Source organism: Cheilinus undulatus, linkage group 24 (assembly GCF_018320785.1).
Source record: "Cheilinus undulatus linkage group 24, ASM1832078v1, whole genome shotgun sequence".
Taxonomy (NCBI): domain Eukaryota; kingdom Metazoa; phylum Chordata; class Actinopteri; order Labriformes; family Labridae; genus Cheilinus; species Cheilinus undulatus.
This window is the reverse complement of record NC_054888.1, coordinates 17,843,605-17,862,982: the sequence shown is the minus strand read 5'-3', so window position 1 is coordinate 17,862,982 and position 19,378 is coordinate 17,843,605. Positions and strand designations below refer to the sequence as shown.

The following is a 19,378-nucleotide window of genomic DNA, read 5'->3' as shown; positions in this document are numbered from 1 at the left end:
CTGACAGATAAGAGAAAGAGAAAGAAGTCCATCTCCTTCACACGTGTCCACTCCTACAGATTTCATGACCTTAAGACACACAGACACAGCCATCTCCTTTCAGACAGTCCAGACAAAATAGGGGAGACAGGAAACTTTCTTCATCTGTGTGCATAAAGGTAAAACCCAGAACATCCCAGTAGAGACAGAGTGGAGGACTTCCTCATCTCCCAGAGACAACCACAGTCCTCTCCATATTCACAACAGTCCAGCTCACAGCTCAGTTTACTGCATGGGGCCCAGAGTGTGGATCTAATAGTCACTACCATTATGTATAGGGATGATCATCAGTGGACTAAAGAGACAGTTCACTGGTCAAATACATTAGTCTAGTTTAACTCATTTACAGATTCAAATGAGACAAATCATTTCAGCTTTAACTAAAGTTATGTGTGCAACGTTATATGTTGAATTTCTCTCAAAATGTATAATATGGTTTAAAATAAAATTAACAAAATCTCAAGTTTAGTTACCTCATTTTTTCTCCACTGGGGTTTAGATTAGTTGTATATGTGCAGATTATCTAGCATTGACTGCATCAGTAACAGTGATCAGCGGTTGGGGGGCCCCCAATCAAACTTTGCTCAGGGCCCCAAGTAAGCTTGGGCCAGCCCTTGAACTATGTTTCAATATACGTTGTTATCAAACATTTAAGAGAACATCTTGTATCTTACTGTATAGTGCTCTTTGCCTCTTTTCTGTATCTAAGACAAAGAAAAGCATGTCATTAATGATGTGATCATTATCAGTCACTGACCATGCAAACTCAAACATCTTCATATGACTTCTATAAAATCACTGATTGTATTTGATTAATATTTTTTAAATGTTTTATATTAAATATTTGGACTAATAAATCTGGTAGATAAAAAACTATTAAGAAGAACAAAGTAGCTCTACACCGCTTTCCACAGTATTAAGCAAATGACATTTTTCTCTTGTTTTCCTAAATATTAATGCCAATGACAGAGTATTTTTCAAGTCATCAGCTGTTAGAGCATAATTCAAATGTTATTGAACAAACTTCATAATGATAACCGTTATTTAAAAAAAAAAAAAAAAACTCAAAATGCACTTTTCCACATTATTAAGCAAGCCACAGGTTTCAAGCAATATAGGAAAGAAAAAGGATCTCTCCGCTGCCAAAAGGTGTCAAATAGTGCAATGCCTTGGACAAGGAATGAAAACATTAGATACATCATGAAAAATAAATCGTGATCATCGTACTGTAAAGACATTTGTGGCTGATTCAGAGCACAGACAGGTTCATGCAGATAAAGGCATAATGAGGAAAGTTTCTGACAGACAAATTCAGATTAAGAGAGCAGATGCTAAAATGCCATTACAAAGCAGCACACAGGTATTTGAAGCTGCTGGTGCCTCTGGAGTCCCATCAACCTCAAAGTGTAGGATCCTCCAGAGGCTTGCAGTCGTGTATAAACCTACTATTCCGCCGTCCGATCCAATGCTCACAAGCAGAAACGGTTGCAGTGGGCCCAGAAATACATGAAGACTTATTTTCAAACAGTCTTGTTGACTGATGAGTGCCGTGCAACCCTGGACCTTCCAGATGGAGGAGTAGTGGATGGTTGGTGGATGGCCACCATGTCCCAACAAGGCTGTGATGTCAGCAAGGAGGTGGCAGAGTCATGTTTTGGGTCGGATTCATGAGGAGAGAGCTGGTAGGCCCCTTTTGGGTCCCTGAAAGTGTGAAAAAGACCTCGGCAAAGTATATAGAGTTTCTGACTGACCACTTTCTTCCATGGTACAAAAAGAAGAACCGTGCCTTCTGTAGCAAAATTTTCTTCATGCATGACAATGCACCATCTCATGCTGCAAAGAATACATCTGTGTCACTGGCTGCTATGGGCATAAAAGGAGAGAAACTCATGGTGTGGCCCCATCCTCCCCTGACCTCAACCCTATTGAGAACCTTTGGAGCATCCTCAAGCTAAAGATCTATGAGGGTGGGAGGCAGTTCACATCAAAACAGCAGCTCTGGGAGGATATTCTGACATCCTGCAAAGAAATTCAAGCAGAAACTCTCCAAAAACTCACAAGTTCAATGGATGCGAGAATTGTGAAGGTGATCTCAAAGAAGGGCTCCTATTTAACATGTAACTTTGCCTGTTAAGATGTTTTTGATTGAAATAGATTTTGATTTCAGTAAATATGACCTCCTAATGCTGCAAATTCAACAAATGACCATTTTCAGTTGTTTACAACCAAAAAAGTGTTTTAAAACTCTGTCGTGCCTAATAATGTGGAACAGTACATTTTGAGGTTTTTATTTAAAGAAAAATAACGGTTATCATTATGAAGTTTGTTCAAAAACATTTGAATTATGCTCTAACGGCTGATGACTTGAAAAACACTTGACTGTCATTTGCAATAATATTTAGGAACATAAGAGAAAATTGTCTTTGCTTGATAATGTTGAAAGCAGTGTATACATTTCTGCTGAAATGAAAAAGAAATCAACTGATCAAACTAAATTATTTTCTGTTTTTAAATACTACATTAGTTGTGCTAAAAACATGTTAAAAAAATTAACTAATATCTAAATTCTGAAATTTACATAAACCACAGTTGAGAAATTTTTATTTCTCAAGATGTTGTCTTTTCACATGATTATGAGCACATTTAGTTTCTTACCCTCTTCCATTGTATCAGTGTCTAAGAAAGAGAAAAGCATGTTGTAAATCAGTCATTCATAATGTGATCATCATTAAACATTAATCATGCTTAAGCAGAGTGTCACCAAAGATGGATCCTGACAGCAGAACAAACTCAAACATCTTAGTATGACTCATATTACATTACTGATTGGATCTAATTAAGGATGACATTTTTATGTAAAATTAAATATTTATGTTCATAAATCTGGTCAAGCAAAACTATTGAAGAAACAACAAAGTGATGCTACAATTTCTGCTGAAATTTGAAAAAAACCCAAAACAAAACAAAAAAAAACAGGCATGTTAACAAAATGAATAATCCACATTTAAAATCTATGTTTATTTTTAGGGCCTGAGCACTGACCTCGGGGCGAGGACCCTATTGAAACTGTAGCTGTTATTATTATTTTCCTGACTGCAAAATCGCTCATTTGGAGACCTTAACATGCTCAAAAACTCACCAAACTTTATCCAAAATTGTCCCCCGCGAGAAATTATAACAACCTGGGGGTGGAACTTCACAAATCCATCAGGCAGTTGCCACTGGGCGGGGCCAAAAGTGAGATGGGGCCATGGGTAATACCTACATGTACCAAAATTGGTACACATGTGTATCATGATGAGACGGACAAAAAATTACTTTATGGCCATCCTCTAAAATGTACAGGAACTGAACTATAAACAGTTTTTGGTCACATTTTGGCGTTTTTGCACAAGCACAGATTTTGCATTTAAACAAACTCGTCCAAGGGATTTCATCTGATGGACTCCAGAATTTTTGGACATAAACTAGATCCCCTGGAAATCAAAAGTTATCAAAAGCTTGAGTTTTCGTCATGGGGCAGGGCCATAATAGTGGCCCGATTTTACACTATTTCTGCTGTGTTTTTTACAGTAAAAATTACACAACAATGCCTTATAACTTTTTAGTGCTTATGCCCATCGTCACCAAACTTCACATGGATAATCACACATTGGTCCTGAATACATCCATACATTAATATCACAACTTTGTCTCAGTGCCCCCTTCTGCCATTCCATCATTTACTTCATTGATTTTTCATGTGTGATTTATGGGTTACCACAAAAAAATTGAGTTCCCTACACCATTCATCCTAGGCCTAGGATTTTCACTCTGCATATGGATGATCATCAGAGCTACAAAAAAGCCTCTTGGACTGATGCCAAAATCCCAACAGGAAGTCCACCAGTTCCCCCATATTTCAAAATAAGGCCTATTTTTCGAAAATGATTCACTGAAAACTGATCTACCTTTGGGGAAGCTCATTCTATGCTCTTCAGATTTTTATAGCAACACATCAGTATCACACTGAACACGCCCACATGAAAACATCTCATCATGGCGCCCTCTACTGCAAACAGGAGGTGACCAAAATGGGTAATTTCTGCATTTTCTTTGTGTGTTGACCATGTCATTCTGTTGAGAACTATGTTCATGTTTTCAATATGTTATCTTATCAAACATTTAGGGGAAAATATTTTTTACCTTCTAGTTCGTTTATCAGCTTTTTTGCATCTAAGACAGAGAAAAGCATGTTGTAAATCTGTCATTAATAATGTGATCATCATTAAACATCAATCATGCTTAAGCAGAGTGTCACCAAAGATGGATCCTGACAGCAGAACAAACTCAAACATCTTAATATGGCTCATATTACATTGCTGATTGTATTTAATTAAGGACAATTTTCTGTGTAAAATTAAATAGTGGGATTCATAAATCTGGTAGAGCAAAAATATTGAAGAAACAACAAAGTGACACTACAATTTCTGCTGAAATTAGAAAAAATAATTTAAAAAACAGGCATGTTAAAAAAAGTAATAATCCACATTTGAGAACTATGTTCATTTTTGAATAAGTTTTCTTATCAAACATTTAAGAGAACATCTGTTTCTTACGTTCTCGTTTTTGTTGCAGCATTCCTGTACATAAGACAAAGACAAGCATTTTGTAAATCTGTCATTCATAATGTGATCATCATTAAACATTAATCATGTTTAAGCAGAGTGTCACCAAAGATGGATCCAGACTGCAGAAAAAACTCAAACATCTACATATGACTCATATTACATTACTGATTTTATTTAGGAATGACATTTTTGTGTAAAATTAACTATTGTTTTTACAAATCTGGGAGAGCAAAACTATTGAAGAAACGTCACGCTATAATTTCTGCTGAAATTAGAAAAAATTATAAAAAACAGGCATGTTAACAAAAGTTATAATCCACATTTGAGAACTATGTTCATTTTTGAATATGTTTTCTTATCCAACATTTAAGAGAAGATTTGTATCTTACGGGCTTGTTTTTGTTGCAGCATTCCTGTATATAACACAAAGAAAAGCATGTTGTAAATAAGTCATTCATAATGTGATCATCATTAAACATTAATCATGCTTAAGCAGAGTGTCACCAAAGATGGATCCTGACAGCAGAACAAACTCAAACATCTTAGTAGGACTCATATTACATTGCTGATCGTATTTAATGAAGGAAAACACTTTTGTGTGAAATTAATTATTTGTTTTCATAAATCTGGTAGAGCAAAAATATTGAAGAAACAACAAAGTGACACTACAATTTCTGCTGAAATTTTAAAAATTATTTAAAGAAAACAGGCATGTTCACAAAATAAAAACTCCACATTTGAGAACTTTGTTCATTTTACGATGTTTTCTTATCAAACATTTAAGATAACATTTTTTTTATTTTACCTTCTAGTTCTTTTATCCGCTTTTTTGCATCTAAGACAGAGAAAAGCATGTTGTAAATCAGTCATTCATAATGTGATCATCATTAAACATTAATCATTCTTAAGCATAGTGTCACCTAAGATAGATCCTGACAGAAGAACAAACTCAAACATCTTAATATGACTCATACATTACTGATTGTATCTAATCAGGGCCTGAGCACCGACTTCGGAGTGAGGACCCTATTGTATCTGTAAGGTTTATTTCTTCACACATTATTATTATTTTTCCGACACTTTGTGGTTGATTTTGGGGCCCTTAAATCCCCTAAAAAGTCCTGGATTTTTTTTTTTTGCTCATCTTGTCAGGACCCACAAAAAATTTCGTATTCTGGTGTTGCCAGACTTTGTCCTCCAAAAACGGCCACTAGGGGGCAGTAAAACCAACAAATCAGGAGCCCCCCCCCCCCACCACAGCTTTGTCCGACATGCATGAAAAAATCTGTACACATCATGACTAGACAAACAAAAAATCCTCTTGGGGCCATCCTCTTAAATGCACAGGAAGTGATATAATCAGCAAAAACTGGCCATTTTTGCCCATTTGAGGCAAATTTGCAGTCCTCACATTTGAACGAACACCTCCTAGAGGATTTATCCGATTGACTCCAGAGTGGTTTTTCCTGAAGGTAGACAAGATGGAGATTTTAAGTTGTACAAATGGTGAGTTTCTGACCGGGGACTGGGCTGTTATAAGGCGCCAAACTTTGATGAGCATTTTTTTTCACAATTTTTCTCCAAAAAAATGGTGCAAAAACAACAATTATTGTCCATAACTTTTCAGTGGTTACACCAATCATCACCAAACTTCCCACAGATGATCATCCATGGAGGCTCTATCAAATCATGCCCCAACATCACAAATCAATAACCCCACCCCTTTATGACATCGCTATATTGAATTTGGCACTTTATCCATTTTTCTCACTTTAAAACTTCACCAGAAAATACACCTTCAAACTTAGGCAGATGATCTTTGGTCTGCACATACATCTTGATCCCACCTACAAAAAACCTATTGGACCCATGCCAAAATCCCAACAGGAAGTCCACCAGCGTCATCCCAATTTCACAATAGACCTTTTATTTTGTCTCTCCCAAAATGGTTTTACAGTCATAGCTCTGGAAATCATCGTTCTATCTTACACAAATTTCATGTGCTTAATAACAGTCCAGGCAAGAACACATTCATGTTTTAAAATTTTGAAAAATCTTATAGCGCCCCCTCTGGCCAGATAAGGTCATTTTCACATTCCAGTACCTACATGGTTGGCCAAATCATTCTGAAATTCACTCAGGTTGTTCCCAAAGAGTTGAAATTACATATATGCAATGGAAAAAAATTTACACAAGAAGGCGTGGCCCTGGTGATTTTTTGTTCGCCATGAAACAGGAAGTAGAACTTTCAGGGGCTTGTGATACTCGTAAAGCAATAAGACTTGGTGAAAAAGTTCTCTTAGACATGCTGACATAATTTATGTGATGTTCGTTGGTGGGTGTGGCCTATTGGCTCAATGGCACCCCCTACAAATATTCAAAAATTCAGCAAACCCAGCTGGTTCAACCCAGGCTTATGAAATTGCGTGTGCATATACATCATCATCAGACCTACAAAAGAGCCTTTTGGACCCATGCCCACATCTCAACAGGAAGTCCACTAGCTTCCCTGGATAAAACAGGAAGTAGAATTCTCAGGGGCTTGGGATATGTGTAACGAAATAAAACTTGGCAGACAAATTGTCATTAGCATGCTGACATAATTGATGTGATGTTTGTTGGTGGGCGTGACCAATTGGCTCAATGGTGCCCCCTACAAAATTTAAAACATTCAGCCCCCCTTAGCTGGTTCAACCCAGACTTATAAATATTGGTGTGCATATAGGTCATTATCAGACCTACAAAAAAGCCTCTTGGACCCATTTCGTGAATCAAACAGGAAGTTGGTCATTTTGATCCTTCGTCACGAGACAGGAAGTGTGTGTAAATCTCATATGAACCACCTGATTGCCTTTAAATTTCACATGTATGATCAGGGTCTGCCTCTCTACAAATGTCAGTGTTAATGTCATGGATTTGCTTTAGCGCCCCCTCCTGTAAGATGCATTTACTCCTCAAAAATGAAACAATCCAACTTTATTTTAATTTTACATGATAAATAGTCCATCCCTCATCACCTTTACATGTTCACCTCCAGCTTTGACATACTGCCACCTACTGTTAAGGGGCAGTACTACATCATATACAAAGTGCACCATGCTGAATTTTTTTAACGTAATGATGCTCAGATAATGATTGCCCTGCAGCACACTGCACGGGTTCGACTACACCCCGCTATTGCCACACAGTGGTGGTTGCACCACACCCCGAGTTGCGCCCGGGGTGTGAGGGCCCGCCAGAGCTGCATGCAGCCCTAGTTAAGGATGACATTTTTGTGCAAAATTGAATATTTGTTTCAATAAATCTGGTCAAGCAAAACTATTGAAGAAACAACAAAGTGACACTACAATTTCTGCCGAAATTAGAAAAACTAATTAAAAAAACAGACAAGTTAACAAAATTTATAATCCACATTTAAAAACTATGTTCAGCATCAATATGTTATCTTATTAAACATTTAGGGGAAATATTTTTTTACCTTCTTGTTCTTTTATCCACTTTTTTGCATCTAAGACAGAGAAAAGCATGTTGTAAATCAGTCATTCATAATGTGATCATCATTAAGCATTAATCATGCTTAAGCAGAGTGTCACCAAAGATGGATCCTGACAGCAGAACAAACTCAAACATAATCATCAGACTTATCTTACATTATTCATTATATTTCATTAAGGATCATTTTCTGTGTAAATTCAAACAGTGGGATTAATAAATCTGGGAGAGCAAAAATATTGAAGAAACAACAAAGTGACGCAACGATTTCTGCTGAAATTAAAAAAAAAAAAAAAAAATAGGCATGTTAACAAAATGAATAATCCACATTTGAGAACTAAGTTCATTTTTGAATAAGTTTTCTTATCAAACATTTAAGAGAAGATTTGTGTCTTACGGGCTTGTTTTTGTTGCTTTATTCCTGTACATAAGACAGAGAAAAGCATGTTGTAAATCAGTCATTCATAATGTGATCATCATTAAACATTAATCATGCTTAAGCAGAGTGTCACCAAAGATGGATCCTGACAGAAGAACAAACTCAAACATTATCATCAGACTTATCTTACATTATTGATTATATTTAATTAAGGATAATTTCTGTCTAAAATCAAATAATGGAATTCATAAATCTGGTGGAGCAAAAACTATTGAACAACAAAGTGACACTACAATTTCTGCTGAAATTTGAAAAAATAATAAAAAAAACAGGCATGTTAACAAAATGAATAACCCACATTTGAAAATTATGTTCATTTTTGAATAAGTTTTCTTATCAAACATTTAAGAAAACATTTGTATCTTACGGGCTCGTTTTTGTTGCCTTTTTTCTGTATATAAGACAAAGAAAAGCATGTTGTAAATCAGTCATTCATAATGTGATCATCATTAAACATTAATCATGCTTAAGCAGAGTGTCACCAAAGATGGATCCTGACAGCAGAACAAACTCAAACATCTTAAGAAGACTCATATTACATTACTGATTGTATTTAAGGATGACATTTTTGTGAAAAATTAAATATTGTTTTCATAAATCTGGGAGAGCAAAACTGTTGAAGAAACAACAAAGTGACACTACAATTTCTGCTGAAATTAGAAAAAATAATTATAATAAAAAAAGCATGCTTGCATGTAAACAAAATGAATAATCCACATTTGAGAACTATGATCATTTTTGAATAAGTTTTCTTATCAAACATTTAAAAGAACATTTTGTATCTTACCTTTTAGGTCTCTTTGCAGCTTCTCTGTATATAAGACAGAGAAAAGCATGTTGTAAATCTGTCATTTATAATGTGATCATCATTAAACATTAATCATGCTTAGGCAGAGTGTCACCAAAGATGGATCCTGACAGCAGAACAAACTCAAACATCTTAATATGACTCATTACATTACTGATTATATCTAATTAAGGATAACTTTTGTGTAAAATCAAAAAGTGGTATTCATAAATCTGGTCAAGCAAAACTATTGATAAAATAACAAGTGACGCTACAGTTTCTGCTGGAATAAAAAATTATTTAATGCATGTTAAAAAGTGAATATTCTATATATTGAACTATGCTCAATATACTTTTTCATCAAACATTTAAGAGAACATCTTGTATCTTACGGTATTGTGCTTTTCGCCTTCTTCCTGTATATAAGAGAAAGAAAAGCCTGTTGTCAATTCGTCATTAATGATGTGATCATTATCAGTCACTGACCATGCTTTAGCATTGTTTTATATTTGATAGTGACAGTGGAAAGAACATAAGGTACTCCTTCATCAGAACTGATCTGTAGGTAATTTTGACTTTTTGTTTAAAATCAAATATTATCACTTATTAATTTGTTAGAGCAAAACTACTGAAAGAATTCATTATTACTGAATATTTTAATCCACACAATGATTTCTGGCTTCTTACCCCTGATGAGCATGCAGATAAAAATAGCAACCACAATGACTACCAAAACAATCCCTGCTACTAAGTCAGGGATGGATACCGGCTGGTCCCGTTCTTCTATAAAACAAATGAATAAAACAAAAAGTCAAATACATTTGGATGATGTTGGCTAATGCATTTGTTTGATATTGTAGTATTGTTAATATGCAATGTTTGTATAAAGATACAAAATCTGTGCTTATAATGAGGATGTTTGTCAGTAGAACTACTCACGTTTAATGATGGGGTTTGTGACGTTTTCACTGGTTTCATTGCTGACTGGGTTCATCATCAAACATCTGAAACTGTTCTCCTTTGTATCCTAAACATTCAGAGAAAGAAAATCATGAAAAAAGATTAAGAAAAAAGCTCACTAGCACAATATCGCAAGGCTATTCAATTACAAATTCAATTGGGCCACATTTTCAAATCAAGAAATGTAGCCGGGCCAGACATATTCGGCGTCCAGCTGGTAATGTCAAATTTCAACCAAATACAGATCAATTTGATGAAAAATATGTACATTTTTTTATAGTCTCCCTTTTAAATTTGGCAACATGATAAAAGCACATCAAAAGTGCATAAAAACACAACAATAGAGCTGTACTTGAACATAACCCTAGGTAGCAGAAAGTTTTTTTTTTTAACTCGAATAAAAATAAGTATTACACAGTGCATTTAGCTGAACAAAAAACAACAGTCAAAAACTTCACTGCACAAACATATGAACAAAACTAAACACCTACTATTGCATTTTCTTTTAAATCAGCATGTGTGATTAGAAAACTCTCTTTAGTTAGAAATTCTACATTACTCTGCTGACTTTCTCAAAGAGAAAAGTGGCATTTTTTGTTCTGAAGAAGAGCAGTAATTTTGGCTCATAAGACGTCAGTGCAATTTGCAGACATTGGTGAAGAGTGATGTCTTTTGATTGCATTCATGTGTGAAAAGCTTGATTCACATGTGTATGTTGATCCAAACATACTAAGCACGTGGATGGCTACTTTACGAATGTTGGGGAACTGGTGTTTGTTGACATCACTCCAAAAGTTCATAGGTCCCTTTGCATGAAGCTCTTGTGCCATGGTTAGGGATGACTGCAAGTCCACAAGTTCCAGTATGAATTTCCCCTCGTCTATGGAGGGGACCACCTCCTTTGCTCTGGCGGATATGTCCCCTGCTGTTGCAACAGTGAAAGGGTCCCTGGTAAAACCCATTACTTCTGTGGGCAGAGTAAGTCCATCCATCCGACTTGCGAAATTCTCTTTCAGCCTTGCAATGAAATCCGTCATCACATCCGTGATACGTGCCAGGGATGAGATGCATTTGCGTAGCTCGGAAAATGCAGCATTCTGCCGGTGCTCATGTCAGCTGCAAAAAGGTTGAGTTTAACTTGGAATGCGCGCATCTGTTCTACAAGATCAATGACATTGTTGTCTCTGCCCTGTAGTCCCAAATTTAAGTCATTTAGGTGTTTGAATATGTCACAGAGAAAGCAAACGTTGGCCATGAATTTGTTGTCCAGCATGTGTTTCAAGTGTGCCTCTGCCTTTGTTTTTGCTTGCTGCTGCGGAGCAAAGTTGTAATCTCCTCTCTCAGAAACGCTGCAGTGCGTTACCTTTTGACAGCCACCTTACATCATTATGCAAAAGCAAGCCGTGGTGCTCAGCTGACATTTCTGACAGCAGTTTGCGGAAAAGGCGATGCTGAAGGCTTGATGTTGAGCGAATGAAATTAATTGCAGCCATCACACTGTCCATTGTCTCTTTAAGCACCCCGCTGTGTTTAGCACACAACACCATCTGATGCACAATGCAGTGTAAGGCTGTCATCTGGGGTGCAACAGCTGACCAACGTGCTGCTATTCCGCTTAATTTACCTGCCATGGATGGAGCCCCATCCGTCACAAGCATGCACACACGCTTCATATCCAAACCATTGTCTTTGAAAAATGCTGAAATCTTCTCAAAGATGACCTCTCCAGTCGTATGTCCTTCTAATGGCAGTAAGCCAAGTAATTCATCTCAGAAGCATTTGCCGTCAAAGAAATGGACATACAAACTAGAGCCCGACCGATTAATCGGCGGGCCGATTAATCGATCGGGCCGATTAATCGGGCCGATTATAGCATTTCACAGATTAATCAACATCGGCCAAAATGTATGACATTTTTGTTGCATGGGGATTGTCTTTGCTCCCATGTGTCCATGCGGGACTCAGCCAGAGTGCTTTTCCATTCCCCCTTAGACACATAGTGAAGCAGCAGTTCTCCCTCACTCAGTGTTGACAAATTAGTGACTTTGTTGCTGTGTTCAGTGAGTTTTCAGACCCATCTGGTGTCTCTTTTTCAAAATAGTGACTAGCGACAAATCTAGCGACTTTTTCTGGCGTTACTGGAGAGTTTGGAGACTCTGACGTGAAAGCACGTATCATTGTTGCTCTTCTGTGGGCCCCTCTCCGTCCATAAGCACAGACTGGGATCGTGTTTTGCTGCTTGCGTGTGCTGCATGTGTCAACTCCTGTTCCTGCCGGTGCAGCTTTCACACAGGGCGCGAGTTTTCTGCGTGTCAGCTGCATCTCCCTGCTCTCAAAACTCTGTCCTTCATAAGTTTTACCTCAATAAACACCGCTAAAAGCCACTTCATTCAGTGTACAGCATTCAGTGAAGTGTGTTGGGAACTATTCAAAATAAAAGCATTCTATACAAGTGAACGGAGTTTCTCTACAGAAATGCTAAACCGGGCTTTTACTTTGAAAAGCACAAACCAGAAAAGCATTCATAGGGTGTTTATCTTTCCTGTGACATATTCTACCAGTGTGGAGACAGAAAGTTTCACTAATTGTAGATCTTTAGAGAACAGCTTTATAAAACAGGCACATTTAAGCTTGTGGTCTTCCTCAGGGTTATCAAGAAACACATTGTAAACATATTCTGTGTGAATATTTGCCACAGCGATGTAAATATGACTCTCTAGTTATTATTTTCCTGTCTAATATGGTCCACAGCCACAATATAAGATTATTATACAGCATTTTAATATTGTCCAAGTTGCATCTATGTGAAATAAACAAAAATAAATGCAACTGGTTATTCATATGTTCACATTTGTGTTCATGTACAGTATATATCCTGTGTATATCAATGTTCTTATTTCATATATCGGCCAAAATATCGGTTTTCGGCCAAAAAATTTATATCGACTGATATATCGGATATCGGCTTTTTTTAGCCCCCAAAACCAGTATCGGCATCGGCCCCAAAAATTCCATATCGGTCGGGCTCTAGTATAAACACAGTTGTGCAGTATCAGATCTGTCAGTGGACTCATCAACTGCTATAGACATGACATCTGCTTTTTTCAGTTCATTCAATAATGATTCAAATACATCTCCAGCTAGAATTTCAACCCTGCGTATGTTTGACGTGTCTGACAGGGGTACATTTTTAATAGCAGATGTCACATTCGATTTCACGTTGTCATCTTTTATCACCTCATCCACGATGGCCAGCATACATTCTTTCACAGTTTCAGAGTCAGTAAATGGCCTTTTCTTCTTCGCCAAAATCCATGAAACACAGAGGGAAGCAGCTGTGGCTCTCTCTTGAGCTGTGCATGTACGCACCATTGTGGTACAGCTGCGGTTGTAAGATGCAATCAGACTCCACACTTTTACTGCTCTCTCCTGTGAACCGTCTGGGAAGTTTGTCCGGAAAGCCGGGTGTTTCTCGATGTGGTGCCTCCAGACATTGTACTGTTTCAGTACCCCAACGCACTCATGGCAAATTAGACACATAGGTTTGGCGTTTGAGCTTGATGGTAAAATAAACAAGTATTTGTCAGTCCACACAGGGTTAAATCTACAGTTTTCATCGTCATTTTTATGCCTCAGAGTTGAAAAGGACTTGTTTTATACTCGCTATCTTGGGGGTACTTTTGTTAGCATTGCTAGCCACGCTTCAAAACAACGCAGTGCATTGTAGGTACACTGTTGCGAGGCTACGCGGAGTGTTGCATTCACAGTCCGAAATACTGTGGGAATTTATAAAAAACTTGCTAAACATGTTGCCCCAGCATCTCTGGCATGACCACAGGCTTGACCACTTGCTGGGCCACTTGGGGCTTGGTTCTGGGCCGCATGTGGCCCGCGGGCCGCCAATTGAACAGCCCTGCAATATGGTAAAGAAAGATTAATGTTGTCATTTTTTCATACCTTTGTTATTGTCAACACTTTGTCTGAAGGTCCATGCTTGCCATCCAAAAACCACGTATAAGTGATTGGTTCAGCCTCTGCAGTGTTGCCTTCACAGATCAGGCGACAGTTGGTCATCTCAGTGTTGCAGAATGTTTTCACAGAGGGTTTAGCTACACAAGCTGACAGAAGAAAGAGCAAAGATACGGGGTACTTTAGGGTACTAGAGATCAAAAGAATTTTAAGAATGATCTGCTGGTTAAACTTTATTTCAAAAATATCTGCTCACAGATAACAGAGAGCTGAGTCTTGCTGAAGACTTTGCCGTTAATTTCTGGTGTGTAGATGCCGCTGTCATTCAGGTTAAGTCCTTTGATGGTCAGTGCTCCAGAATCAGTGTTCACCTCACAACGACCTACAATCATGAACAGACATGGTGACATGTGACAGCAGGTAGCAGGAAAAAATTTAAAACATGGAATGGAAAAAAAAAAAAAAAAAAAAAAATCAAAAACAACTGTGGTAAATATCTGTATTTTTTTTTGTTTGTTTGTTTTGTTTTAGGTTCAAATGCATTACTCATCCATCCCTCAAGGACCTTAAACCACTCAAAAAAACACAATAAAACAACTCAGACTAGAACAAACATGGGATTTATCCATTGATTCAGGCAGTGACAGAAAGACAACCCAAAACACATAATTAGTCCTGTTTTGACTTTTGCTGACACAGAAGTATTATACCTGATAGAACATCTTGCAAGGAAAAAAATGTGAAAAGAGCACCCACATTTTATTCATTCTGATACCTTGAAGTTTGTTTCTCTTTTAACATATCAAAAATATGATTTAATCAAGGTGCGTTTTTTGTTTTCAAGCTGAATAAATATATATGAGTACATTATGTATGTATGTGTGTATATATATATATATATATATATATATATATATGTATGTATGTATGTATATGTATATGTTCTACCAGTTTACCAGTCCGTGGTCGCTAGTGTTCTCTTTTATGCCGCAGTCTGCTGGGGTGGCAGTATGACCGATAAGAATGCTAGACAACTTGAGAGACTTGTAAAGAAAGCAGGCTCTGTGCTTGGCAGGAGTCTGGACTCACTTGGGACTGTGGTGGAGAGACGCACACGCAGCACAGTGCAGTCCATCCTGGACAATGTGAGTCACCCCCTCCACAACATCCTGGAGGGACAGAGAAGCAGCAGCAGTGGGAGGCTCATCTCACTGCGCTGCAGGACTGGGAGGTTCAGGAAATCTTTTGTCCCCACAGCCACCAGGCTGTGTAATTCCCTGGTCAAGGGCAGTGGCTCTTAACTGGACTGTTGGCTGCCACTCCCACTGACGGACTCTTTAAATGCTATGCAACAGTGCAACAATGCTGCTTATGATTATTATTCTTATTACTCACTATGTGCTGTACTGTATTGTGTATTTTATGGTACATTCTTATTCTGTATTTTATTGTATTTTTACATACTTATTTATTATGCGAGCTATTGGATACCCGAATTTCCCTGAGGGGATAAATAAAGTATCTATCTATCTATCTATCCATCTATTAGTGAGTGAATTTACCTTTAAACTGGCCAAGACACTCAAACTCGTTTCCATACCATCCAGCTGCAATATTTTCATTGTGTTTCCACTCTATGCTCTGGATAGTTTCAGTCACAAGGGGTGGTCTGAGGATCACATCTTCACCTGCAGCGCCGTAAACTGGGACAGCTGTTTAAAAAAAAAAAAAAAAAAAAAAAAAAAAAAAAAAAGGCACCAAATGTCATTATTAAACTCTTAAATATACTGTTAAGTTGACGAAATATAAACAAACAACATATATGAACACAGTGAAAGATCTGGAAATGATGGCATGGTCAAAGACAAGGGCAGAACTGGTATCATATTTATCATATATCATATTTCCCTAGATAGACCTGCATTTGTCATTAATGATCTTCAGTTTACAAAAATTGATAAATTATCACACAAAACAGATGATCTACTCAAATGATGTAAGCTAATGTTTCTATCTGATAAATGTAGCCTTGCATATGTAAAATATTTGAAAAGGTATTAAAATATACAAACTTTGTTTAATGAAGGGGTTTGTGACGCTTTCACTGGTTTCATTGCTGACTGGGTTCATCATCATACATCTGAAACTGTTCTCCTTTGTATCCTAAACATTGAGGGAAAGATAAAGAATACAGACTATGAAAACAAAGGATGACACGATATGGTTCAGAATGATCATTAATTAGGAATTTGAAGTGTTCAAAGTCATCAGTTCAGGCTGACGGAAAGGTTTTTAGTTTTCTTACCTCTGTTATAATCAAATCATCCTGTGAAGGTCCATCCCTGCCATCTAAAAACCACTCCCTGATGACTGGTTTGGCGTTTGTAGTGTTGCCTTCACAGGTCAGGCGACAGTAGGCCATCTCAGTGTTACAGGAGGTTTTTACAGAGGGTTTAGCTACACGAGCTGAAAGAGAAAAGATAAGGGGTACTTTAGGGGACTTGAGTTAGAAAAGCAAAATAATCTGCTGATTAAACTTCATTTAAAAATTTTTCACCCACAGATAACAGAGAGCTGAGCCTTGCTGAAGACTCTGCCGTTAATCTCTGGTGTGTAGATGCCGCTGTCGTTCAGGTAAAGTTCTTTGACTGTCAGTACTCCAGAATCAGTGTTCACCTCACAACGACCTAAAATCATCAACAGACATGGTGACATGTGTCGCCAGGCAGAAGAGAAAATTTAAAACAGGGTTACGAACAGGGCCTCTGTTTTTATTTTCATCTTATTATTATTTTATTCTATATTTCAACTGCATTACTCATCAGTAAACAACTACTGTAACCACAGACCTTTCACAAGCAGACATCTTTAAAGATGGATTGCATTAATGGTTTTTGGTGAATTAAAACATTTCTATACCTCAAAAAAAATTAAAACCTACAGCCTCATAATCCTATTAAATATTTGAGCGCTTTGACTGAATTTACAGTCTAAAAATCATTAAAAATACACTCAAGCAATCCCTTCACTTCAAGTTTCCATAAAATGACTGTAATAACTGAACTGAAGTGGATATCAATGGATTCCAGTCGTGGTTACTCTGTATACTGTTTCTGTAGAGTGATAGTGCAGTGGAGAGCCGAGAAGAAAAGCTGGGCGGTTTCTGTAATGATGTGATGTAGAAATTATCATATTCAGAGATTTCAGTATCCATACATTTGGCAAAGACATAATAGTGTAATAATCCTCCAACACATTTGAAACTTACTTCCACACTGTCTCACCAGAAGGAAAAAAGTAGATTTTAAGGGACCAATGCAGAATGTTTTATGGAAGACTGGGGTTTCAAATCCTGGGTTGGAGTTTTACTGCATTTTGAAACAAACAAAAACTGAATATGCTGACAGGGGATTTTTGTAGATTTTGCAATTAATAATGAACAAATCTTGAAAAAATGTCTTTAGTATCTGTCTCTGTTTACACACCAAGAACTTTGATTTGGATCAAGGTGATGGACTGCTTGTTAAGTTTTCCAGTGTAAATAAACATATTTTAGTGTATTTGCAGGTGAATCTACCTTTAAACTGGAGAAGGCACTGAACTTCCTTTCCATACATCTCTGCAGCAATATCACCATTGTGTTTCCACTGTACCCTCTGGATAGGAGACTCCACCAGGGGTAAACTGAGGACAACATCTTCACCTGTAGCTTTGTACACTATTTCAGCTGTAAAGGAAAAACAGCAGAAGCCATTTCTCAATCACACCATTTAGGTGCATTTTAAATTTATCTTATCAATATCATATTTTAATGCATGAACTATTTTTAGCTGATGAGTAAAAAGCAGGCCGGCTGAATCGACTGCTCTACATTTTTGACAGTTGCCGTTACTTTTAAAATCATTCATCTTCATCCACTAAAAAATAAATCTAAATAGAAACATGATTAAGGTGGGAGATTTCAAAACAAAAGCATAAGTCTGTGTTGTATAAAAGCAAGCGGTTAAGTAAAACATGTCGAGACTTGGATTAAACTTATCCTAATCCAAAGTAAATTTAGACCACCTCAGACAAAGCTACGAAGCTTTAACGGTTAGCAGAATTCATAACAATAAAAACTGACAGGTCTCAGACATCATGGCGCATTTTCTGAATGTTGACGCACCTAAAATTGAAGTAACGGTTTTACATTTGACTAACCTCAAAACAACATATTTAGTAGTATCAACCCAGAGAACGGATTTTTAGATCTTCTGAACAACTGTTACATTTAGTAGCATTTCAACACTTACCGTCGTTGGGTGACACAGAAAAAAACAACAGGAAGACGTAAAACAATCCCAACTGTTTGAGCGCGCGCCACATCTTTTTCACAGGATACACCGACACAAACGCCACGTGGACCACTCTTTTCTGAATAATTTTACTATTTAAAGATAGCAGAAACGTCTTAAACAAGTGTACGAGACGTAAAATTCATCCGCTGCTTCTCACGGACAAAACCGAAAGTAAAGTCTGGCAGGGATGGGTCGTATATGAATGAGCCAGTCAGGGGCGGAGTCAGACATGTTTCATATCCGGGGTTAAGCCCAAACAAACGATGGCTGAGGGGTGGGCACTTCCCTACAACTCTTTTGCTTATCAGACAGTGTAATGCACAATTTTTGCACAGTTTTAAATACAATTTTAAATTCAAAATGCCAACAAATTTACGCATCATCTGGACATAAATAATGTTCAACCTAAAAAATACTTAATTGATAACATCATGTTTATCATTCTAAAGTCGTTTTACATCATGCTGGAGTCCAGTCATTTTCTCTTCTGCCTCCTAAAAATGTCTGAAGGTAATATTTCATGGAGCATTGCATAGGTAGGGTAGGAATTTGGTGAAAAGGTTTACAATTGAAGCGCTGCATTTTCAAACAAAGAACATAAAAAACAACAATTGGGGTTAGAGATATTAATTTATTCACCAACATGCTGAAAACTGTATTTTAAGAACAATGTAAAAAGCATTTTTATACTGCAGCGAGTGTATAGATACGAAAGAGTATTAGGGCCATTCAAAAAATGGGCATG

General features: G+C 37.2%; 2 protein-coding genes across 2 annotated transcripts in view; both read right to left on the bottom strand.

The window, feature by feature from the left end:
• LOC121506194 overlaps window positions 1–19,378 on the bottom strand; it is a 177,463-nt gene that overhangs the window by 69,100 nt on the left and 88,985 nt on the right. The window lies entirely within an intron of this gene.
• On the bottom strand, window positions 4,801–18,809 carry LOC121506196. Its single transcript, XM_041781878.1, has 16 exons — window positions 18,589–18,809; window positions 17,874–18,023; window positions 16,858–16,983; window positions 16,602–16,762; window positions 16,369–16,459; window positions 15,859–16,008; window positions 14,553–14,678; window positions 14,285–14,445; window positions 10,307–10,394; window positions 10,055–10,150; window positions 9,760–9,783; window positions 9,368–9,391; window positions 8,948–8,971; window positions 8,539–8,562; window positions 8,128–8,157; window positions 4,801–5,484 (listed from the first exon to the last, which is right to left on the bottom strand). The coding sequence occupies exons 1-16, from the start codon at window positions 18,659–18,661 to the stop codon at window positions 5,429–5,431; spliced, it is 1,404 nt and encodes a 467-aa protein (XP_041637812.1). The 5' UTR covers window positions 18,662–18,809; the 3' UTR covers window positions 4,801–5,428.

Excerpts from the sequence above, each read along its gene's own strand:
- LOC121506196 (XM_041781878.1), bottom strand. The coding sequence starts at position 18,661 with ATGTGGCGCGCGCTCAAACAGTTGGGATTGTTTTACGTCTTCCTGTTG. Across the intron at positions 14,679-15,858 it reads GTGTCTTGGCCAGTTTAAAG|GTCGTTGTGAGGTGAACACT; the intron begins GTAAATTCACTC and ends TCATGATTGTAG. Across the intron at positions 8,563-8,947 it reads AAGGCAACAAAAACGAGCCC|GAATAAAGCAACAAAAACAA; the intron begins GTAAGATACAAA and ends TCTTATGTACAG.